Raw genomic sequence first — 18175 nt, forward strand, 5'->3', positions numbered from 1 at the left:
GAGCCAGGAGCATGCAGGGCTGCAAAATGCCATCATAACGAGGAATAAGGAGGGGAGGGAGGAAGGAACGGAGGAGGAGAAGGTGAGGTCCGCCAACAAAAGAGAGGAGGAATAGCAGTTGGGCAAAGGAGACAAACAACATTATACCATGAGATGGTGGGAGTAAACGAGGTGGACACGCACACGCACAAAATGTCTCCACAGATTCTTGCAATCAAGCGAGCCACTTACAAAAATCAAAAGGGGGGAAGAATAAAGCAGTGCATGTTAAACACTTCTGCTCATCCTCCAAACAGGTGTTAAGTGGCGGCATGTTGGATCCATGCAAATGAGCTGCAAGGACGAGACATCAAGATACAGCAATAAGGTTTGCCAACCAACGCCGAAGCTGTTTTCTGTGCGTCAAAAAGTTCAAAAGCAGAAAACTCTAGTTTCTAATAAACTCTCTCCCTCTGGTGTCCTGCTGTAACCATGTCTTTGCATATTCATGCGGGAACACATTAACCAGGATGAGCATTTGTTAAAATGCTTCCTGTTGAGAGGGCTCGCTCTGCACCGATAGGCCCCATCCATCACTCCGTGCCACGTCTGACCAACGAGCATGCCCATATCTATGAATGCACGTCCCGTAACACGCAGTGGAGTGGTCTCTATGTGGCTTTAAATGTGCGGGTATAGTTGTCACGCTTGCATCTGCACACGAGCAGAGCACAATCTGCAAAACATAAACAAGCAAACTGCTGCTCTGCATGTGCACGTTGCAGAATACAAGCACTGCACTCTGCCTTTCTTTTGAGTCGCCCACCCGACTCTGTCAGCACCCAGAAAGAGCACGACTCATTAATGAATGTCATAAAGGCAGGCGGTGAAGCACTGGGTGGCTGCCAACAGGCAGGGGTGCAGGGAGGAGATGAACAATGACCTGAAAGAGAAGAGATGCAGCTGCTTCTCTGCCAGTTGTTCCCTGGGGGGAGAAGAAGGGAGCTCGACAGTATGAGAATGTGAGGGTCTCCACATTTGTGTGATTTGAGGCTAAATGTTTGCTACAGGGCGTCAGGCCCGCGGGCGCTCGACGCATGTGCCATCTGAATACAGTGGAAGTCGTCAGGAGCGCGGAAGGCGCCATTTTGAGGGATAACGGCAGGGAGATGCCATTTTGAAGTGCTCTGCATAAGGGTGCTATTACATTTAGAATTCAAGCTAACGCTTTATAATAAACACTGTAATGGCAAATTAAATTTCTTTGTCTCAGAGCTAGATCTTTTCCCTAACACAGAATACCAGGTCCTTTTGTGTATTGTATATTGTGTAATTAGGATATCTAGCCTGAACCTGCACCTTCCTACAACATTCGCAGGGAGTCGGCTCCCCGATACCTACAGTAGACAAAGAGGTGTGAAAACATGGCCGAGAAAAGGCAGACTCCTTTGTCTATTGGAGGAATGCAATTAGGGGAGTTGCTCGGGTATAAATGTGGAGAGCCCACAATGTTCTGGATCTTTCTCCAGCTATGATCACTCCTGTGAAGATTGACCTTTTCCTTGCAAAGAAAATAAATACTTGTCGGCCGGCAAAAGTTCTTTATTTCATTCTTCACCAGCAGCAGAGAATTTCCACAACAGTACACACTATTAGCATCAGTTCAGCATTAATAAAGATTGAATTCATAATCTATAACGCATGAATACTCATTACTATGTAGTTTATAAACACAGCTATTAATGTTTTACTCGTCCCATCAGCTGAGGAACAGTGTTGAACAAGAGCTCTTTGATCAACTTATGAGGGACTGCTCTCTTACCTCTGTGTCCAGCAGTCGCTCAGTACATGCTAACACTTCAGCACATGAATAAAACATTTATAACTGTGTTTATAAACTACATACTGAGTACTCATGCGTTATAAATGATGAATTCAATATTTATTAATGCTTCACTAATGCTAATAGTGTGTACTTATTGATCTATTATCTGATTTTCCTCCAAACATGCAGCCCTTACTGTCTTTGTGTGCCATTAGAAGTAAATCACATCATAAATAATATTTTAAATCACTGAAAAATGTGTCCAAAATGATAAATTTCCTTTGATTTCATCACCCGTGAAGAGTGACAACATGACAAACTGAAGCCGTTTTTACTTGAGATCTCTTGGTCGCTGCATCAACAGGAGATTCTCCTGCTGCTGCTTCACTACGTCGGGATGCTGAAGCTTGCGCGTCTCCACTCTGATCTGAGGACTCGACCGGAGCTCAGGACTCATCTGCTCCAATCTCTCTCTTTACTGAGGAGGAAAACATGCACTCAAGCATTCAAGTAATTAGTGCTAATCAGCCATTCACTGACCCAGCAGGCAGCCATATTGATTTCAGAGGCTAATCAACAAAACGCTTAATGACATGACAATTAAAGGACTCAGCAATGTGAATTACACCTGCAATTGAATACAAAGGGAATCCACTGTAGTAGAAAATTATGTCAAGTGTGGGAATATTAAGCAATGAAATTAAGCACTCTGTTCTTTCTGTTTTTTTCTCAATTTTCTTTGCAGATTGAACAATATTCTAAATGAGGGGAAAATGGTAAACTCGGTAGCTTTAAAGATCCCATATTATATCCTATTTCTCCAAGTTAAACTAGTTCCCTGGTGTCCTAATGAACATGTCTGCGACATGCTTTGGTCAAATATTATAAGGATGAAGCACCACAGCAGTTCAATCACCCTGCCTATCGCTTTAAAAAAAACAAAACAAAAAAAAACTTAAGGGACAGGAAATGACATCAGCCACAGAGGCTACTGTGAGTAACAGCATTACACATTTGGAAAAGTGATCATTTGCAGGCTCTAGCAGGCACATTGCCGCCATATATAACATGTATCCACTGGAAATCCTTTGAGGCTGGAAGTTTGTGTAGGACTCTGTGCTGCAGAGTCGCGCGTTTAATCTCCTGTACTTAGACTGAGGAGGACCACAAAAACATGAGTGAGTCATCTTTTTCACACTTTGGGCAACTGGTAGGACCTCCAGAGTTCCAAAAAAAGGATTTAAATGATTAAAAAGTTGATTTTGCATAATATGGGACTTTTAAAGAAAAATGTTCAGCATTATACCAAACTGAATTAAGAAAAATCCAAGAAAGTAAATATTTACAACTTTAATCTTTATTTCTTTTAAAATAAGATAAAGGAAAATTTGTTGTTATCAATAATACAAGTAAAAAATGTATCAGAACACAGAGGAATATGCAGGACAAAACACGACAGTGACAGCTTAGTAAATTTTACATGGTTCAAACAAAGATCCTTGGTATATTATGGAAAATAGAAGAAAAAAGTGAGTCCGGGGAAGAACAGATTTTTCGTTTTTTTCCCTCCTGGATAAACAAGAGAACATGGTTAAAATGCAGTTAACGTGGCATCGACAAACCTGCTCTCTTTCCAGTTTCAGCCAACATGTGAGCAAACATTCTCCAATAAATAAGGCACTGTGACGGGGCCCAAAGCAGGAAAAATATGCATGTGTTTGTTTGTGTGAATAATCGGAATAAGCGAACCACAACGAATGGCATATGTTCACATTTTGTCTCGTGCATAAATACTTATTCATCCTTAACCACTCTTAAGATATTTATTTTAATAAACAATGACACGTATTACCAGAAATGTAAAAAGATGTCAAGGAGATGACATTCATATTTAGCATGACATGGACTTATAACAAACAGTCAAAGCAGAACACGGCTTGTGACCCAAAAAAGAGAGGATAAACTCAAACATATGATGTGCTTTTTTTATGCCTTTTTGTTAAACTATTGGATGACAGCCGAACAACTGTGTGTCACATGTTGGCAAAGTGCTGCCTAGCACTTCTCCAACGTGCTTAGTCAATGGCAGATGCAGTGATCAAGTGCAATAACTCCTTACACAGATTCAAACAGCTGTGTGAAGAAAAGAGAGGGGGGAAAAACAGCATAAACAGAGCTAAAATCCATCAAACAAGATTAACATGTCGTCAATTTTTACTGAATCATATGGCGTGTCAGTCCAACGTGTTTGGCAGATGCTGATATTTTGGCACCAAAAGCAAAAAAAATAAGAAACAGCACTGAGGTTAAGAGAGATGTGGAAGCAGGTAAAAACAAAGCTGCAGCGCATTTATGAAACAATCAAACTTCTCTTCACTCTCTTTGTCAGCAATAGTGAGAGGATCGTGTTTGATAAAGAGACAGTAAACTGACAGACTGTCCGTGAAGCCGCCAAAAATATTGAAAATGAAGTCCCTCTGGCAAGCTTTATAAGGTTTCTGTCCCACCTGTGAGGAGATGGGGGGCTGGAGTGGAGGTCAAAGTCTCATCGCCGATGAATCACACACACAGTGGACCTCAGTCTACTGTAGTGGCATCTACATTTCATGGGCGGCAAGATGATGCTGTGGTATTCCATTGGCGTGAGCCACCACTGTGTTGTTCTCATTGAGACGCCTCACACGGTACATTTCATAGTGGATGCTGCTGGTAATGTCCTTAATGTTCTGCATATGGCTCCTAAAAACACACACACACGTACACGGGTGCAGAAGGAATCAGTGGGAGAAATGGACAGATCTTCCGTTTTTACTTTAAATTAGTTGAAAATGGCGAGTAAATTTTTCCTTTGATGTTTGACAGACAGGGACAACCGGACAGCTGACAATATGTTATGGGTGTGGCATAATAGCACAGTAGCGCCTCCTAGAGTTTTCAAAGCAGCACTTGCTGTACAAGTCTGAATTTTATATTATTATTATTTTTGTGATTATATTATCTCCTACTACATTTGCCAGATAAATAAAGACGACTTACTATTCCCAACTGAATTTTCTGGGGAAATGTACTTCACTTGGATATTTTAGCTTTAATGTGCTGCTAATCACCCACTGGTGCACATGAGCTCCTCCATGTCCTCCATAGTTGTCTTTATACACCACATTAAAAGATCTTTGTATAATTATTAAGCATGAGCAATTACTTTAAAAATGTAAATCAATTTGTACATTGATTTGATTTGACCACACCAATGTGATCGAAGAGTTTTAACCATAAATTGAGTTTGCTGTGTATGAGCAGCTGGATTTAATGGTGTTCTCCATTTTGGGGCCTCATTATACATGAACTGTGTTAAAACTAACAAAAGCAACTCAGAGAACCACACACAGTGTAAAATTTGTCAAAGTGGATTTAAAAAAATCATCTCACCTGATGAGGAGGTCTCTTAAATAGGCAAACTCACAGTGGGCTATGTTCTCAACTGTTAGAGAGAGGCAAGGAGAAGTTATGAATTATTAGAAACATTCAAAGGTGAGATAAAAAAAAAAACAATAGAGAGAAAAACAGCTATGAGCTTTGTGACCATTTATGGTTGATCTTCCTGAGCCGACCACTAGATGGAGTCAGTGATCTCAGTGTCTTGTTTTGTGTCAACCATCTCTCTTGACAACTTCATCTACATGGAACACTTGTGATGAGATTATACTATAAATAGACATGTGTGTGTGTGTGTGTGTGTGTGTGTAGTGAACTCTGGAGGAAATCAGGTTTCCTTTATGAGACACATGGTGAAGGGGAGGTGCTGCCTGTCAACAACATTAAAGGTCGACTACACACTGCACACCAACGGCCAGCTGATATACTAAGGCTTCAACTTTAAAAAGCCCAAAACAGAATGTTTTTTTAAAGCTTTGGTGGTTAATGTCTGTCCCCTGGGGAATTCTGAGGAATTACCAACACCTACCTGTGATGCTACAAGATGAATAAATGGGTTATTTCACACCATCTCAACACAGATGTAATAAGTATATATCCATCAAAGTGCAAAATGTCCAGGCTGCTATGCTGCCTCGCCTCCGCCTGTCGTGATTTGAAACAAATCATTTCCTGTGTTCAGTGCAGGAATGCTGCTTGGTGACATGAGAATAAAAAGGCTATAATAATGAGAAAAACAGAGGGTCACATGTGGAGCTGATAGCATCATTGTGTGAACTCATTTGCAAGGCTATTTATATGTAGAAATCTCACAAACTGTTGTCAACGATCGAGTCTCACCTTCACAACACATTTTATTACTTATGTGAGCATCTACACTGTATCTCTTTGTGATACGAAGCTGCTGAAGGCCTGAAGCAGCCACATGGCACATGACACCAGTCTGGGCACTGAATAAAGCATTGTTTTATTTACTGAGTGACTGACTGACTGAGTGAGTGAGGCCTCTGTATCCTTCTGTTGTCTTCTCAACAAAACCACCAGCAGCTTATTATTGTGCTAATTCACAGACATGTTCCTCTTAAAAATACATTTCACAGTTGGGAGGACATTTGAGGGAGAGAGAGATACCTTCAATGGTTCCCCACTTGGTCTTCCTCCCCAGCAGCCTCCGGCCATTGACCTGGTACTCCTGGTCACTTCCCACCACAGCAAAGGGGATCATCTCCTGCTCAGTCAAGAGTCAGTCACGTACAAGAATATAAACACAGACATTCAGTAGATTTTAGATTCTGGGCATAAATAATGATCTACCCACCCTGATCTTCTCATTGATCATTCTGTCCTCTGCGTCCTCGTCAAACTCCATCTGAGGATACACGTCAATCCCATTGGCTTGTAGCTCTTCCCTGATCTGGTGTTCAAACATAGACACAGAACAACACCTTTAACCAACAACACTTCTGAAAGGAGTAAGGCTTTGCAACTAATCTACCTCAAAAGTTTGGGATGAATGGTTAATTGCCATCTTCATACAAACAAATCAAAAAATGATGCATAAACCAAAGAAATATACACACAAACAGTAGCTACTTCACTTCTTTTGACGGGGGGAAACACTGAGATCCTTCACAATGCCAATAAAAACACACAGACAAAGGCTGCAGCCTTATTAACTCAGCAGAGGAAATTCAGAAAGTAAATGATGAGAGAGGGAACAATGAAAAGTTGCGCTTGAACTCTTGCAACTGTCCTTTATTCCTGCATATTCCTGATAAAATGCAAATGTGAAATATGAGGGGGAACAGGAGGAAACTTGGAGTAAAAATATATAAAAAAATATGTTACCTGCTTTTTGAAAAAGTCCCTCTCCTCCAGAGTAAGTGTGTCTGCCTTGGCAATGACTGGGACGATGTTGACCACTTTACTCAGACGTCTCATGAATTCGACATCAAGAGGCCGCAGACTTGAAAGAAATTTGGGGAAAAAGAAGCAAACATGACTCAAACTGTAACACAGCGTTCATCCACCAGAGGGCAGATGCTTCCAATAATTCTCCAAGAATCAAGCACAACTGTCACATTATTTACAGTTCAAACTTTTCACCCTGCACTCATGACCTAATCACTCTGTACTGTGTGTGAAGAGCGTTTTTTAAAGTGACTGAACAAACGTGTGCTCAGCTTGAGGAGCTGAGACTGTTCATGCAGCTCCATGAAAACGTCTGCATGTGGTTAGAGCTGCACATTCTGGCTTAAACATCAACACTTACATCAACACAACATAAAAACTGGTCACTGTCAACAAGGAGCTTTGTGCGGCGAAAACACCAAAGTTCAACAATCAATTGCACACAGACTCTGTGTCTCCCTCTTCCTTCCTGTCTCTGTCCCATTAGGCTTTTTAAGGCTAACCCCGAGCAGCTGCTGGCCAGGTCATGTGACATCTGCAGCGTTTGGATCAACATGAAACATTGCTGATGGTGTACAGAGACAGGGGGCCATTTTACACCAGACCCCCCCACCACCCCGCCAAAGCAGAGACAGACCGTGACACAAAAATTAATAAGAGACGCAGCACTTGCACGGTGCATCAACTGTGCGTCTCTGTGTGTGTGTGTGTGTTTGAACGAGGCTGACAATCCACAGCTGCTTTCAACATTTCTCCAAGACCGACCTGCCACACTGCACTCGACTACAGTTACACAAAAGCAAAAGCTATAAAATGCTCGGTCAGCCCTCTGCCCCGTAACAGTGAGGGGGCCTGAAAAAGCAGAGTCGAGATAAACAGGACAGTTTATGCTGTTCAATCAGACACAGATGTGTGCGTCTTTCCTTGGGACACTGCAGCTACAGGAACCTGGCAAGAGTGTCCCATTTTACTTGAGTGTGATTAGTGTGCATGTGTGTTGTGCACTGGTGTTCTGGGATATGTTGCATCTTTCCGAGTGGAAATGTTTCCAGGACATGTGTGTGTGTGTTAAATATGAGGAATAAGAAAGCAGAGAGATGTTTCTCACTGCTGCACAATGAAAAGCTTTAGAATAAACAGGAAACATGTATTAGTGTATGATCTTTTGGTTTTGATAACATCAGGTTTTACTTTACTTTTTTTTACTTCAATAAGTCACCTTATTTGGCTGTTGAGCTTCAGGAGAAAAAGATAAATAGAATCTAGACAAAATGGCCAAGCATTGGAGCTGTTTTTAATTTTCCTACTTAATCCTCTTGTGTAATTCACAGCAAGAAGTGAAGCAGTTTATTTTCCAAGTCGAGTGCATTCTGCACTCTCCCTCTTATCTAAGATTAAAAGATAGCAGATCTACACTACCTTTCAAAAGTTTGGGGTCACTTAGAAATGTCTTTATTTTTTTAAGGAGAAGCACTTTTTTCAATTAATATAACATTAAATTAATCAGAAAAACACTCTATACATTGTTAATGTGGTTAACGACTATTCTAGCAGCAAACACCTTGTTTTTAATGGAATATGCACATAGGTGTATAGAGGCCCATTTCTAGCAACTATCTCTCCAGTGTTCTAATGGTACATTGTGTTTGCTAATGGTGTTAGAAGGCTATTGGATGATTAGAATTAATGGAAAACGCACAAAAAAATCGTATAGTTGACTCGCCTCACACTTTTGAACGGTAGTGTATCAATAACCACATATGGATGTGTCCTTACCAGTGTCCAGTCGGGGGGATGAAGTAAATGCAGCAGTGAACTCTGGAGTCTGGGATCCGTTTCTTCCTGTTGATGTTGATCTCCTCCTGCAGGTACGCCTCATACTGGTCATTAATGAACTTCATGATGGGCTGCCAGCTAAACCACAGCAAATGAAGAGGGAGGAGGAAGTAGAGTAAAACGAGTGTGAGATAAAAGGGAAAAGGAGGGAGCAAAAGCGAGGATTGAGAACATGTAGATGGGTAAAGGAAGGAAGGGCTCAGAGAGTAGACGAAGATAGGATATAAAGCAACAGAGCAGAAACACGAAAAGTAAGATGATAGGAAGGATAAGCACAAAGTGGAAGATATATACAGTTAGACAACATTCAAATCTTCCAGTTCATATAGATGTAGTGAATTGTTAGGTACCAGTTCTCATTGTTGATCTGGTCTCCAAATCCTGGTGTGTCGATGACTGTCAGCTTCATTCTCACTCCCTTCTCCTCGATGTCTGCACACAAACAAAAACAAAGTCTGTTGCTGCCAGCACATTGTCACTGCACACCACAGTGCTATAAATACACTGCACACTTTATACACAATCACTGAGTCTGAAGCTTCAGAGAGCACAATTCTACCATTGCATTAAGCCCAATTTATACTCCTGCGTTAAGTGCTCTACGTCAGCTACGGAGAGCCCTCTATGAGAGCCTGTCGGAGAGCCTCTCCCGTCGTCTCTGACTTCATGAAATATTTTTTAAGTTTCAAGGGACAACGAAGACGGCAAGGGCTGAGATTGGTCCTCAGCTACTCTCTGGGTGGCATAAATGGGCATGCGGTGCCCTGATGATTAATATGAGGTAGCACACGGCGTAGAAGTTCATCAAATTTGCAAGCCGACATTCGGATGTACCTGAAAGTACCTGCTTGGTTACGCAGTTGGATAACGCGTTACACAGTTGTAAAAGTATAATGTGGGCTTTAACTATTTGTCATCTGAAATATACTCAGAGAAGATAAACAGTGACATTTGAGAAAAACATCTTTAAAACTGTTGATTTTGTAAGGTTGAGTATACATTCCAAGGTAATTAGAGCTCTAATGGATGTCCGTAATTAAAGAAAATTAGATTTAAAGAAGCAGTGGAAGAAAAGTAGATAGAGTGTATTTTGGCACATAGACCTACACACAGAGACAAACAGAAAAAACAGACACAATGACAAGACTGAGGGAAGAATCGAGAGAGCCTTACCATGACTGATGGACTTTATTTCGATTGTTTTGGGGATCTTCTCCTGGCCTGTAGCCAGCACAGATTTGCGGCTGACTTTAGACTTGAACAGCGTGTTCATCAGAGTAGACTTTCCTAGGCCACTCTGTCCTGGAAAGAAAAACAGGCAGAGAGGTAGAGGGTGAGACAGACACAAAGATAAAGCTATTAACAGTGTAAAAGAGCACATAACTCAAAACCCTGATAAAAAAGGAAATACAATTAAATACACATGAAAAACAGAAGGTTTAATTTTCCTCTAATTTTACTACTCTACTACTTTTACAGATACTTTTGTAACATGACAGTTTACAAACACCAGAGTAACAATGCTCTCCAGCTGGATACGACGATGGAAAACCATCTGTCTAAATATTTATATTGATGGGACCGTCTTCTGCCATTGCACGCCATGCTGTCAACCACCACAGTGTAATGAAGAGGCAGTTTGGAGGGGCCCACTGGGCAGAGACCATGCACAGTTCAGCTTCAGGTTAAGTCAACAGTGAGCACTTCCCTGATTAATGGAGGCGCACACTCAAACGCAGTCGCATTACAGGCAGTTAGCAACATACTGGTGCTGCAAACAGCAAATACTGAGCCTTAACTGGAAGTTAAAATGGCAATTCTGGATTTTATCTACTGATAAGCTGTGCACGTTCTGTCTCAGCTGTGTTTCTTAAATAATTGTCTTGGTCCAACATTCTTTCACTAACAACCATCACTAACGACAGTGATGTGGTGCCAAAATCACACATTTTCTTACAACGAGAGGCCATAGCAGTGCGAGACAAACTGGATAACAGAGAATACAGAATTGTAAGGAAAGATCCAAAATGACCACCCATCATCCAAACAGATTTCTTAACAGAACCAAATTCACATGCAGTATTTTCCTCCATTCTTTATCAGTCTAATAAAAATACAAAAAGAGGATTCTGCTTTGTTGAGTTCACAGTTCATGCTTCATCACCTTTGACAGTTAGTATATGTGCAGGAGTGTGTATATATATATATATATATATGTACATATAAGTACGAATTATGTGATGAACTATTGTAGAAAGATGTCAACAGGAAGCCTTGTTGATTGATTCACATTTCAACGAGAAGAGGTGAAATTAAATGTTTTAAAACTTCTCATTCCTTTTCAAACACGGGAAGAAGCTGATGAATGTGAATTTGATTTGTAGGTCTGCTTGTGAACTGAACATTTGTTCCTCCTTATAAACTAAACCATTTACTGCACCTACAGCATCACTTACCAAGGAGGGATGGGCATTTCAACCAGTCGCCCCAATAAGCTCCCACACCGACACATGAACCCACACACAGAAACTGATCATTTCATGTCTCTACTGATAGTGCTGCTGCACGTTCCCCCTGCTAAAACATTCAGCAACGCTGCTGAAATGTCACACAATCATTGATACAAAGGGGCTCCAAGTTTCTTCTACTATCATTTGGAGCAACACTACTTCAGTGTGTGTTTACTACATCTCTCTCTGTCCTTTCTCTCCTCTCTTTTCTTCCTGCTATACAGAATGTGAGAGCACAGACAGACAGACAGACAGACAGACAGACAGACAGACAGACAGACAGACAGACAGAGTGAAAGCTAATTGAGCAGAAGTTGTGTTAAATGTGGACTAAACTAAAGAGGAACTAACCGTAACATGAACACCAGGCTGAAATGCAAGTGTTTATAAACAGCCTGCCACTCATCATGAACCTGGTAACAAAAACTGCTGTTGTGGGGACATCCTGGAGTGGAGACTATGCAAGCCTGTCTTAAATCTGCCTCAAATAGATCAAGCTGAGCTGCATTCACGGTGCTAGTTTGAGTCCTATTTTTCGGGTGAGTCTGTCTTTCTTTAGCAACTTTAATGGAGGGATAAGTGGATAGATAGAATCAGTCTTTCAATAATTCAACATAATCATCACACAGTCACATTATCTGATCAACCTTTTATCATCAAATATTCATGCACATCCCTACTGCCAAATAATATCCCACATATAATCACCACTCAACTGAGCAGAGTTCAATATAAACTCTCAGGCTGCTTGTTTATTTGAGGATGAAACAGACTGAACAGCACAACGTCATCCAGCAGGGAGGTGTTGTAGAGTTTACAGTGGCCTGTCTACTGTGGAGGTGTCAGTGTGAGTGTGTGTAATTAACTCCACTTTTAAAAAGTATCTGATCACAGTGATGAGGGCTCAACCAGAAAGAGTTTCGACTCCTACTGTGTGTGGCTGCTTATTAAAACCTGTCAGAGGCGTCAGTTTTCTGACAAAACCTGAAGGAAAGCTGACTGAAGACATTTTTAAATGAACATATATTTAAGTGTAATTGTTACTCGTAGATACTATACAAAAGATAGTCTGCTCTCGATGAGAAGGTTCAGAGGATAAAAACAGTAAAAAAAAACAAAAAAAAAAACATTGTAACTCTAGAGCATTGACATGAATATTTCTGATGCCTAAAAGAGCAAACACACAAGCGGTGAGGCAGCTGGTCTACAAGACAAACTCTTTGTGTTTACACTAAACTAAACCCATTCACGTATCATAACGTAACATTTCAATGTTGTCTTTTTCCTCATGAGCAAAGAGCAGGCCAAGCTGTGTGTTAATACTTTACTGCTGGTAATTGTAAGATGGATATCTTGAATTTGAACAGGTTTAGAGTTTGAATTATCATCTACAACTGTACTGTAGAGTTGCACTGTGCAGGCATATTAAATAAAAATTGCATTAATATAACTACTTTGGAGTTAATGTTTATTTTTAAATGCTGCACCAGGTTAAGGATACCAAATTGTAGAATGTGCAGCATTAGTTCTGTGAAAGTAGATGTGTCATCGAAATTGGGAACTTATGCATCGGAATTTAATCGATTTAGGGAATCAGCAGCAATACCCAGCCCTATTTGACATGTTCAAGAAAGCAGCTTTCTCTGGGAAAAATCAACAAGGGAAGTTTCGGCTTTGTTAATTGTCTAGAAAACTACAGACATGAGGTTCCTAATTTACATCAGTTTAGTGAAGACATCCAAACAAAGCCCAGATCATTACCAGCAAGATTATGATAATCTAACTCAAATTAAGTCTCGACAATTTATCATAGACTTTAGTGAGGGTGCATGAGCTCTACTTACCCACAACCATAATGTTGAGCTCAAAACCTTGCTTCATGGCCTTCCTCCTCATTTGCTCCAGAATGGCATCGATGCCCACATAACTGAAGTCCACCGCGGGTCCTCCGGCCTTCTCCCCGTACAAACCACCCACTGCTGGGGACACCATAGTATCAGGCATCACCGCCTCAGACATGGTACTGCCACTGTAGCTGGAAATCACCTCTGGTTCTGCTTTGATAGAGGAAAACAAAAATAATGTTAGAGGAAAATGTTTCTGTGGGATAAGGGGAATTAAGGGAATGAGGATAACGGGATGATACTATAAAATCTCTGCTCAGCAGTGACGAGAATGTAAAAAAAAGTAGTGGGTGGGAGTATGATACTGGAAATTATACTGGATAACAGCAACAAGAATTCCAAAAGTCTAAAGTCATCACTTCCAACAGAAAAATCATGAAACAACAGAGTACTGTGCAAAGGTCTTAAGCCACCATTAGATTAGGTGTTTGAGTAATGTTATATTGACCATACATACAATACAGGAAATGTTCAAAGGATAAAGATGTTAAATATTAAGGTTACCTCCCCTTGCACTTGAAAAACATCAGGGTCCTGTCACTCTCTGAAAACCCATGTTTGTCCTGTTATTTCACGACTAAAATGGCTGCGGTGAAAAAGGTCTATTATGCCAGGTTAATTCAAGACATGCTTGAGCATTACATATTCATGTTGTACGAGTTTGACTTACTGGAAGCTTGATAATATACATGCCCAAGTTTTAATTACATCATTCCGAAGATCACAGAATTTGACAGACATAAAATCATAATTTTGCATCAGCAATGCCAAGAGAAGATTCTTCTCATGCAACACAGACGCTTCACTCAACAGAAACAGTGTGTCGTATTACAGAGCTTGTGTATGGCAGGAGGTTATCCCTGCAGTTTGTTTTGCTAATGATTAGATTGTGTCCGATCATATTCAAGTTTTAATATCCTATAGCGCAGGAGGTGAACAATTTACACTGTTTATGTCTCCGTCTGTATGTTCAGGAGTTCAAGTGGCTGACTGATGTCCCTCTGAAGGCCTCTCACACAGCACAATGTTACAGTTTTGTTAATGTCAGAATGGAAAAGAGAGGTGGGGTAGTGGGGGTTGGGGTGACTGCTGAGGCTGAAATCTGATCCACTCACTCACACACTCGCACATACACACAGTACATGCTCATGTCTTAAGTGGTCACCATGGTCTCATACACACTTGGCCTCTTCTTGTTTCGATCACATAGCTGACCTGTTTGCACAAGCTCATGCAAACTTGAACACACGCACACATATTAAAGAAGCTCCGACTATCTGCCAAGAGTTCAAGAGCTATTGGATTCCAGCACAGACACAAATCTTGCAGCCACACAGAGAAGAAATCCAGACCACTGGGCTATTTCACTGGCATCAGTTAAATCAACACAATGGCACCACTGCTGGTAACAGCTGCACAAAACTCCCAACGACACTGCATTGATTAATGGATGTAATTTCGGGAAGAATAACAACGATTCATATTCACCAATGAGGCTTACCTTTGTAATAATGTGCTCCCTTGTCTGTGTGTATCTCCATGTCATAGAGACCCACCTATGGAAGCAGCTCTCCTTCACCACTTCCTCATCCTGTTCCAACAGTTAGTCAGCAACTTTGTGCAGCTTGCAGCCCTCCACCCCTCCTCTGCACCTCCCACATTCCCATACCTCTGCTTGTGTCAATCTCATGCTTTCCTCCCTCCACATACTGATTCTCTCCCATCACCAGTTTCCCCTCTAGTGTTCCATTGTCTCTATATGACCCCTTATTTTCTCCTTTAACGCCCTTTTCTGTATCCTTCCACCCGATGTCCATCCGACTTAATTACAAAGGTGGTCGACTTTTCAAAGTGTCCTCCCTATAATCACCTTTGTCTCACACAACCCCTGTTCCTTTTTCATCTGTTTTGTCACTCTTCCTATCAGCCCTCCACAGCATTAAGAGAGCAATAAGCAGATGTTGATCGGAGATCAGAAGTGAAATGGAGTTAACATAAAAAATAACTGCCATATTTCCTCTCTAATGAAAAATATGTATATTACTTTAGATACAAAGCAGTGACTATTTTAATGGTTGAGTAGGTTAACAGAAAACAAGTGTGCTATTTTAATCAGATTTTTCATTAAAAATTTTTGTAGTAAAATGTCAAATTCCACAGTGGAAAAATTGATACAACCCATTGTGTTTTGGTTAGTGTTAAATTGTGACATCTGAGTGTGCACACTCATATTACGTCTCATTATCAAGCAAGTGCCTCATTTCCCACCATGAGAAAACGGTTAGGTTTAACAAATAGGTAACACACATCACACACTAATGCCACCAGAAGTCAGTGTGAAGGGGGTTCAGAGAGTCGCAGAGCTATCTGAATCCTGCATAATATTCGTTTCGCAGCAAGAAGCAGCAAAGACCCTTTAGAGGATCGTTAACCGCCATTTACCCAAGTCAAAGCTGTGTCAAACACTGTAAACTGTTTGGCAAGTGAACACAAACTCCTTGACCACCACTGTGGGAAACCCAGCTCTACCAAACAATAAACATAAATCACTTTCTTTCTAGGTAGTAAACGGTTTTGGCTCCATTTCACCAATGTCAGTAAACCACACAGCCAACACTTTAGTAATGTTGATGTAAGAATGTCAAGCTGTGAGTGAAGCGTATTGTATTGTATTTTTTTACAAAGAGAATAAAAACCAGAGCAGTGAAATATTCAGGTGTACACACAGGTAAACATCTGGACCCACTGTCTATTTATCATACAGTGATATTGAATATTGTCAGTTATTCCCTGATGGGCTTCCAAATAGATGTTTCCTGACCACTAAGACCCTATAAACATGAAGACATTTCATCTACACATGAAAAATGTCTGACACTGGTGGCTCAACAGCTGGTGGAGATTACTGCAGCCCTACCAAAGACAGCTCAGTTAAAACATTACAGGCCCATGACAGGTCAGATCAAGAGTTAACCACCAAGGTTTCATGAATGCTCTCATGCTAAATGATGTGTAAACTATGTTGGAAACAATGTCCACAATACATCATCCGTTTAAGAGCTAGCCATGGTTTTCTACAAAAGATTTGACCTGCATCATGTGTAGTTATGGGATGGTTCGGATAATGTTTTTTCTTAGGAATCCATCACAGTTAAAAACAAACAAACTGGAAAGTAGAGTGAGTCAGTTGCTGGACTTGCAGTGAGCCTGTTTTCAATTACAGGCACAAGAGAAATACATTTTCTTCCTGCTTCCAGCAATAGATTATTTTGGCCTGCAGCCATTCATTTACCACAGAACATTTTGGAAAGTAGAAATGATGAGAGGTGAGAGCACGGAGGAGAAACAAGCATCAAGTCAACTGAAAAGGAAACTGCAAGTTTGGGAGCAAGACAGCAGTGAAAGGTATAGAGAGGCAAAAAGGAAGAGGACCAATAAAAAAGATAAGGTCAGGAAAAGGAGGACAGAGGAAAAATAGAAAAATGGAGGTGGGGGAAATGTGGAAAGTACAGTTTGTGATTTATTCCACTTTAGGGCCTAGGGCATTCCTTACTAACTACACACAGGCCTCTACCATGGGATGTAAATAAAGTGAAAACCAGCTAAACATGTCCCCTATTGTAGCACAGACTTTAAAAAAGCCAGTAAACCTGCCAACAACTTTGAAGATGACTGTGACCGTGGTGGTGTGGTCAGAATCTGAGCTGTGCCTCTGCTGCCCAGGGTGTTGATCTTGACAGCGTGGCGAGCAGGTCAGAGGTTATGTTCCCAGTTTAGGTTGGAAAAGAGCCGTGCTGAGGTTTGTCCCCTTATGACAAACTAGTGGTTTGACCCTCTGTGCAAACTGGAATCACAGTAGAGGAATCCAGAGGATTGGAAACTTGGCTCAAAAAGAAGCGTGGTTGCCATTTAGAAGGAGGATTCACTCAGTGAGTCCTAAAAAAGATTCTACAAATGATTTAAACAATGTAGGACTGTGAAGTGTACACTATTATTATGTTATGCATTGCAATGCTTCTTTTATGAATCCACATATATTTGTTAAGGTAAGAGATTTCACTGCACATCTGAGGCTCCATGTCACACACATTAGTGGACTAATCCACTAAATGGGCTGTTTGCATCTTTGCTCTGGTCTAAAACCATTTTATGGGCCATCTTTAAAAAACATCTGCTCCTTTTGTGCTTTATTTGCATTCCCGGACAAGTAGACAAAAGAGGTTCTCAGCTGAGTCCCACATGAGCATTTATTCTGACTGTGACCCTGCCGATTCTTTAAAAGGCCTGTGGAGATTGTTCACCAAGATAGAATTCAATTAAATAAAAACATATTTCCACAAAGTCTAGTGATTTTCTAGTCTTGACTCTTTAAAATGTTGGTTTCACATAAGAGGCAGAGATGCTGTAAACACAACTGGGAAACGTGCAGAAACACCAATGTACACAGAGCTATTAAAATACTTTTAACTGAAACAGCCCTCCAGCACAGAATCAATTAAATACCCAAGACCACTGGGGTTTGCAACAGACCCAAGAGAGGGACACAGATAAAACCCTCATGCGCACACAGACAAACACCATTTCCCACCCTTTGACAGTGAATCCTTTAATAAAAGGGGGGGGACATTTGAGTGGTGGCAGTGCAAACACAGTCTGTTGTGTTATTAAAGTCAAGAGTGTTTGTGCAGCAAGGCCCAGTTCCCAGAGTCTCCATCATTCAGCTCTCTGGAGAAATGTGCCCTTTGACCACAGCAGATCCAACTTGCTCATCATGT

The 18175-nt window shown here is 41.0% G+C and overlaps 1 protein-coding gene across 5 annotated transcripts in view; it reads right to left on the bottom strand.

Annotated features, from left to right (window-relative positions):
- Positions 1–3160: 3160 nt before the first annotated feature.
- septin9a (septin 9a) overlaps positions 3161–18175 on the bottom strand; it is a 55365-nt gene continuing 40350 nt past the window's right edge. For 2 of the 5 annotated variants that reach the window (XM_083896341.1, XM_083896339.1), the window contains exons 3-11: positions 13341–13553; positions 10160–10288; positions 9337–9418; positions 8927–9064; positions 7088–7205; positions 6558–6653; positions 6371–6467; positions 5234–5285; positions 3161–4543 (exon numbers count right to left, since the gene is read on the bottom strand). In XM_083896341.1, the coding sequence (XP_083752467.1) occupies positions 4402–4543; positions 5234–5285; positions 6371–6467; positions 6558–6653; positions 7088–7205; positions 8927–9064; positions 9337–9418; positions 10160–10288; positions 13341–13553 (1067 nt within the window). In that variant the 3' untranslated portion in view covers positions 3161–4401. Of the gene's footprint in view, positions 4544–5233; positions 5286–6370; positions 6468–6557; positions 6654–7087; positions 7206–8926; positions 9065–9336; positions 9419–10159; positions 10289–13340; positions 13554–14901; positions 14976–18175 lie in introns of those variants that run through there. The other 3 variants (XM_083896340.1, XM_083896343.1, XM_083896342.1) reach the window with 2 other exon arrangements.

Source organism: Microchirus variegatus (assembly GCF_963457635.1).
Source record: "Microchirus variegatus genome assembly, chromosome: 10".
Taxonomy (NCBI): domain Eukaryota; kingdom Metazoa; phylum Chordata; class Actinopteri; order Pleuronectiformes; family Soleidae; genus Microchirus; species Microchirus variegatus.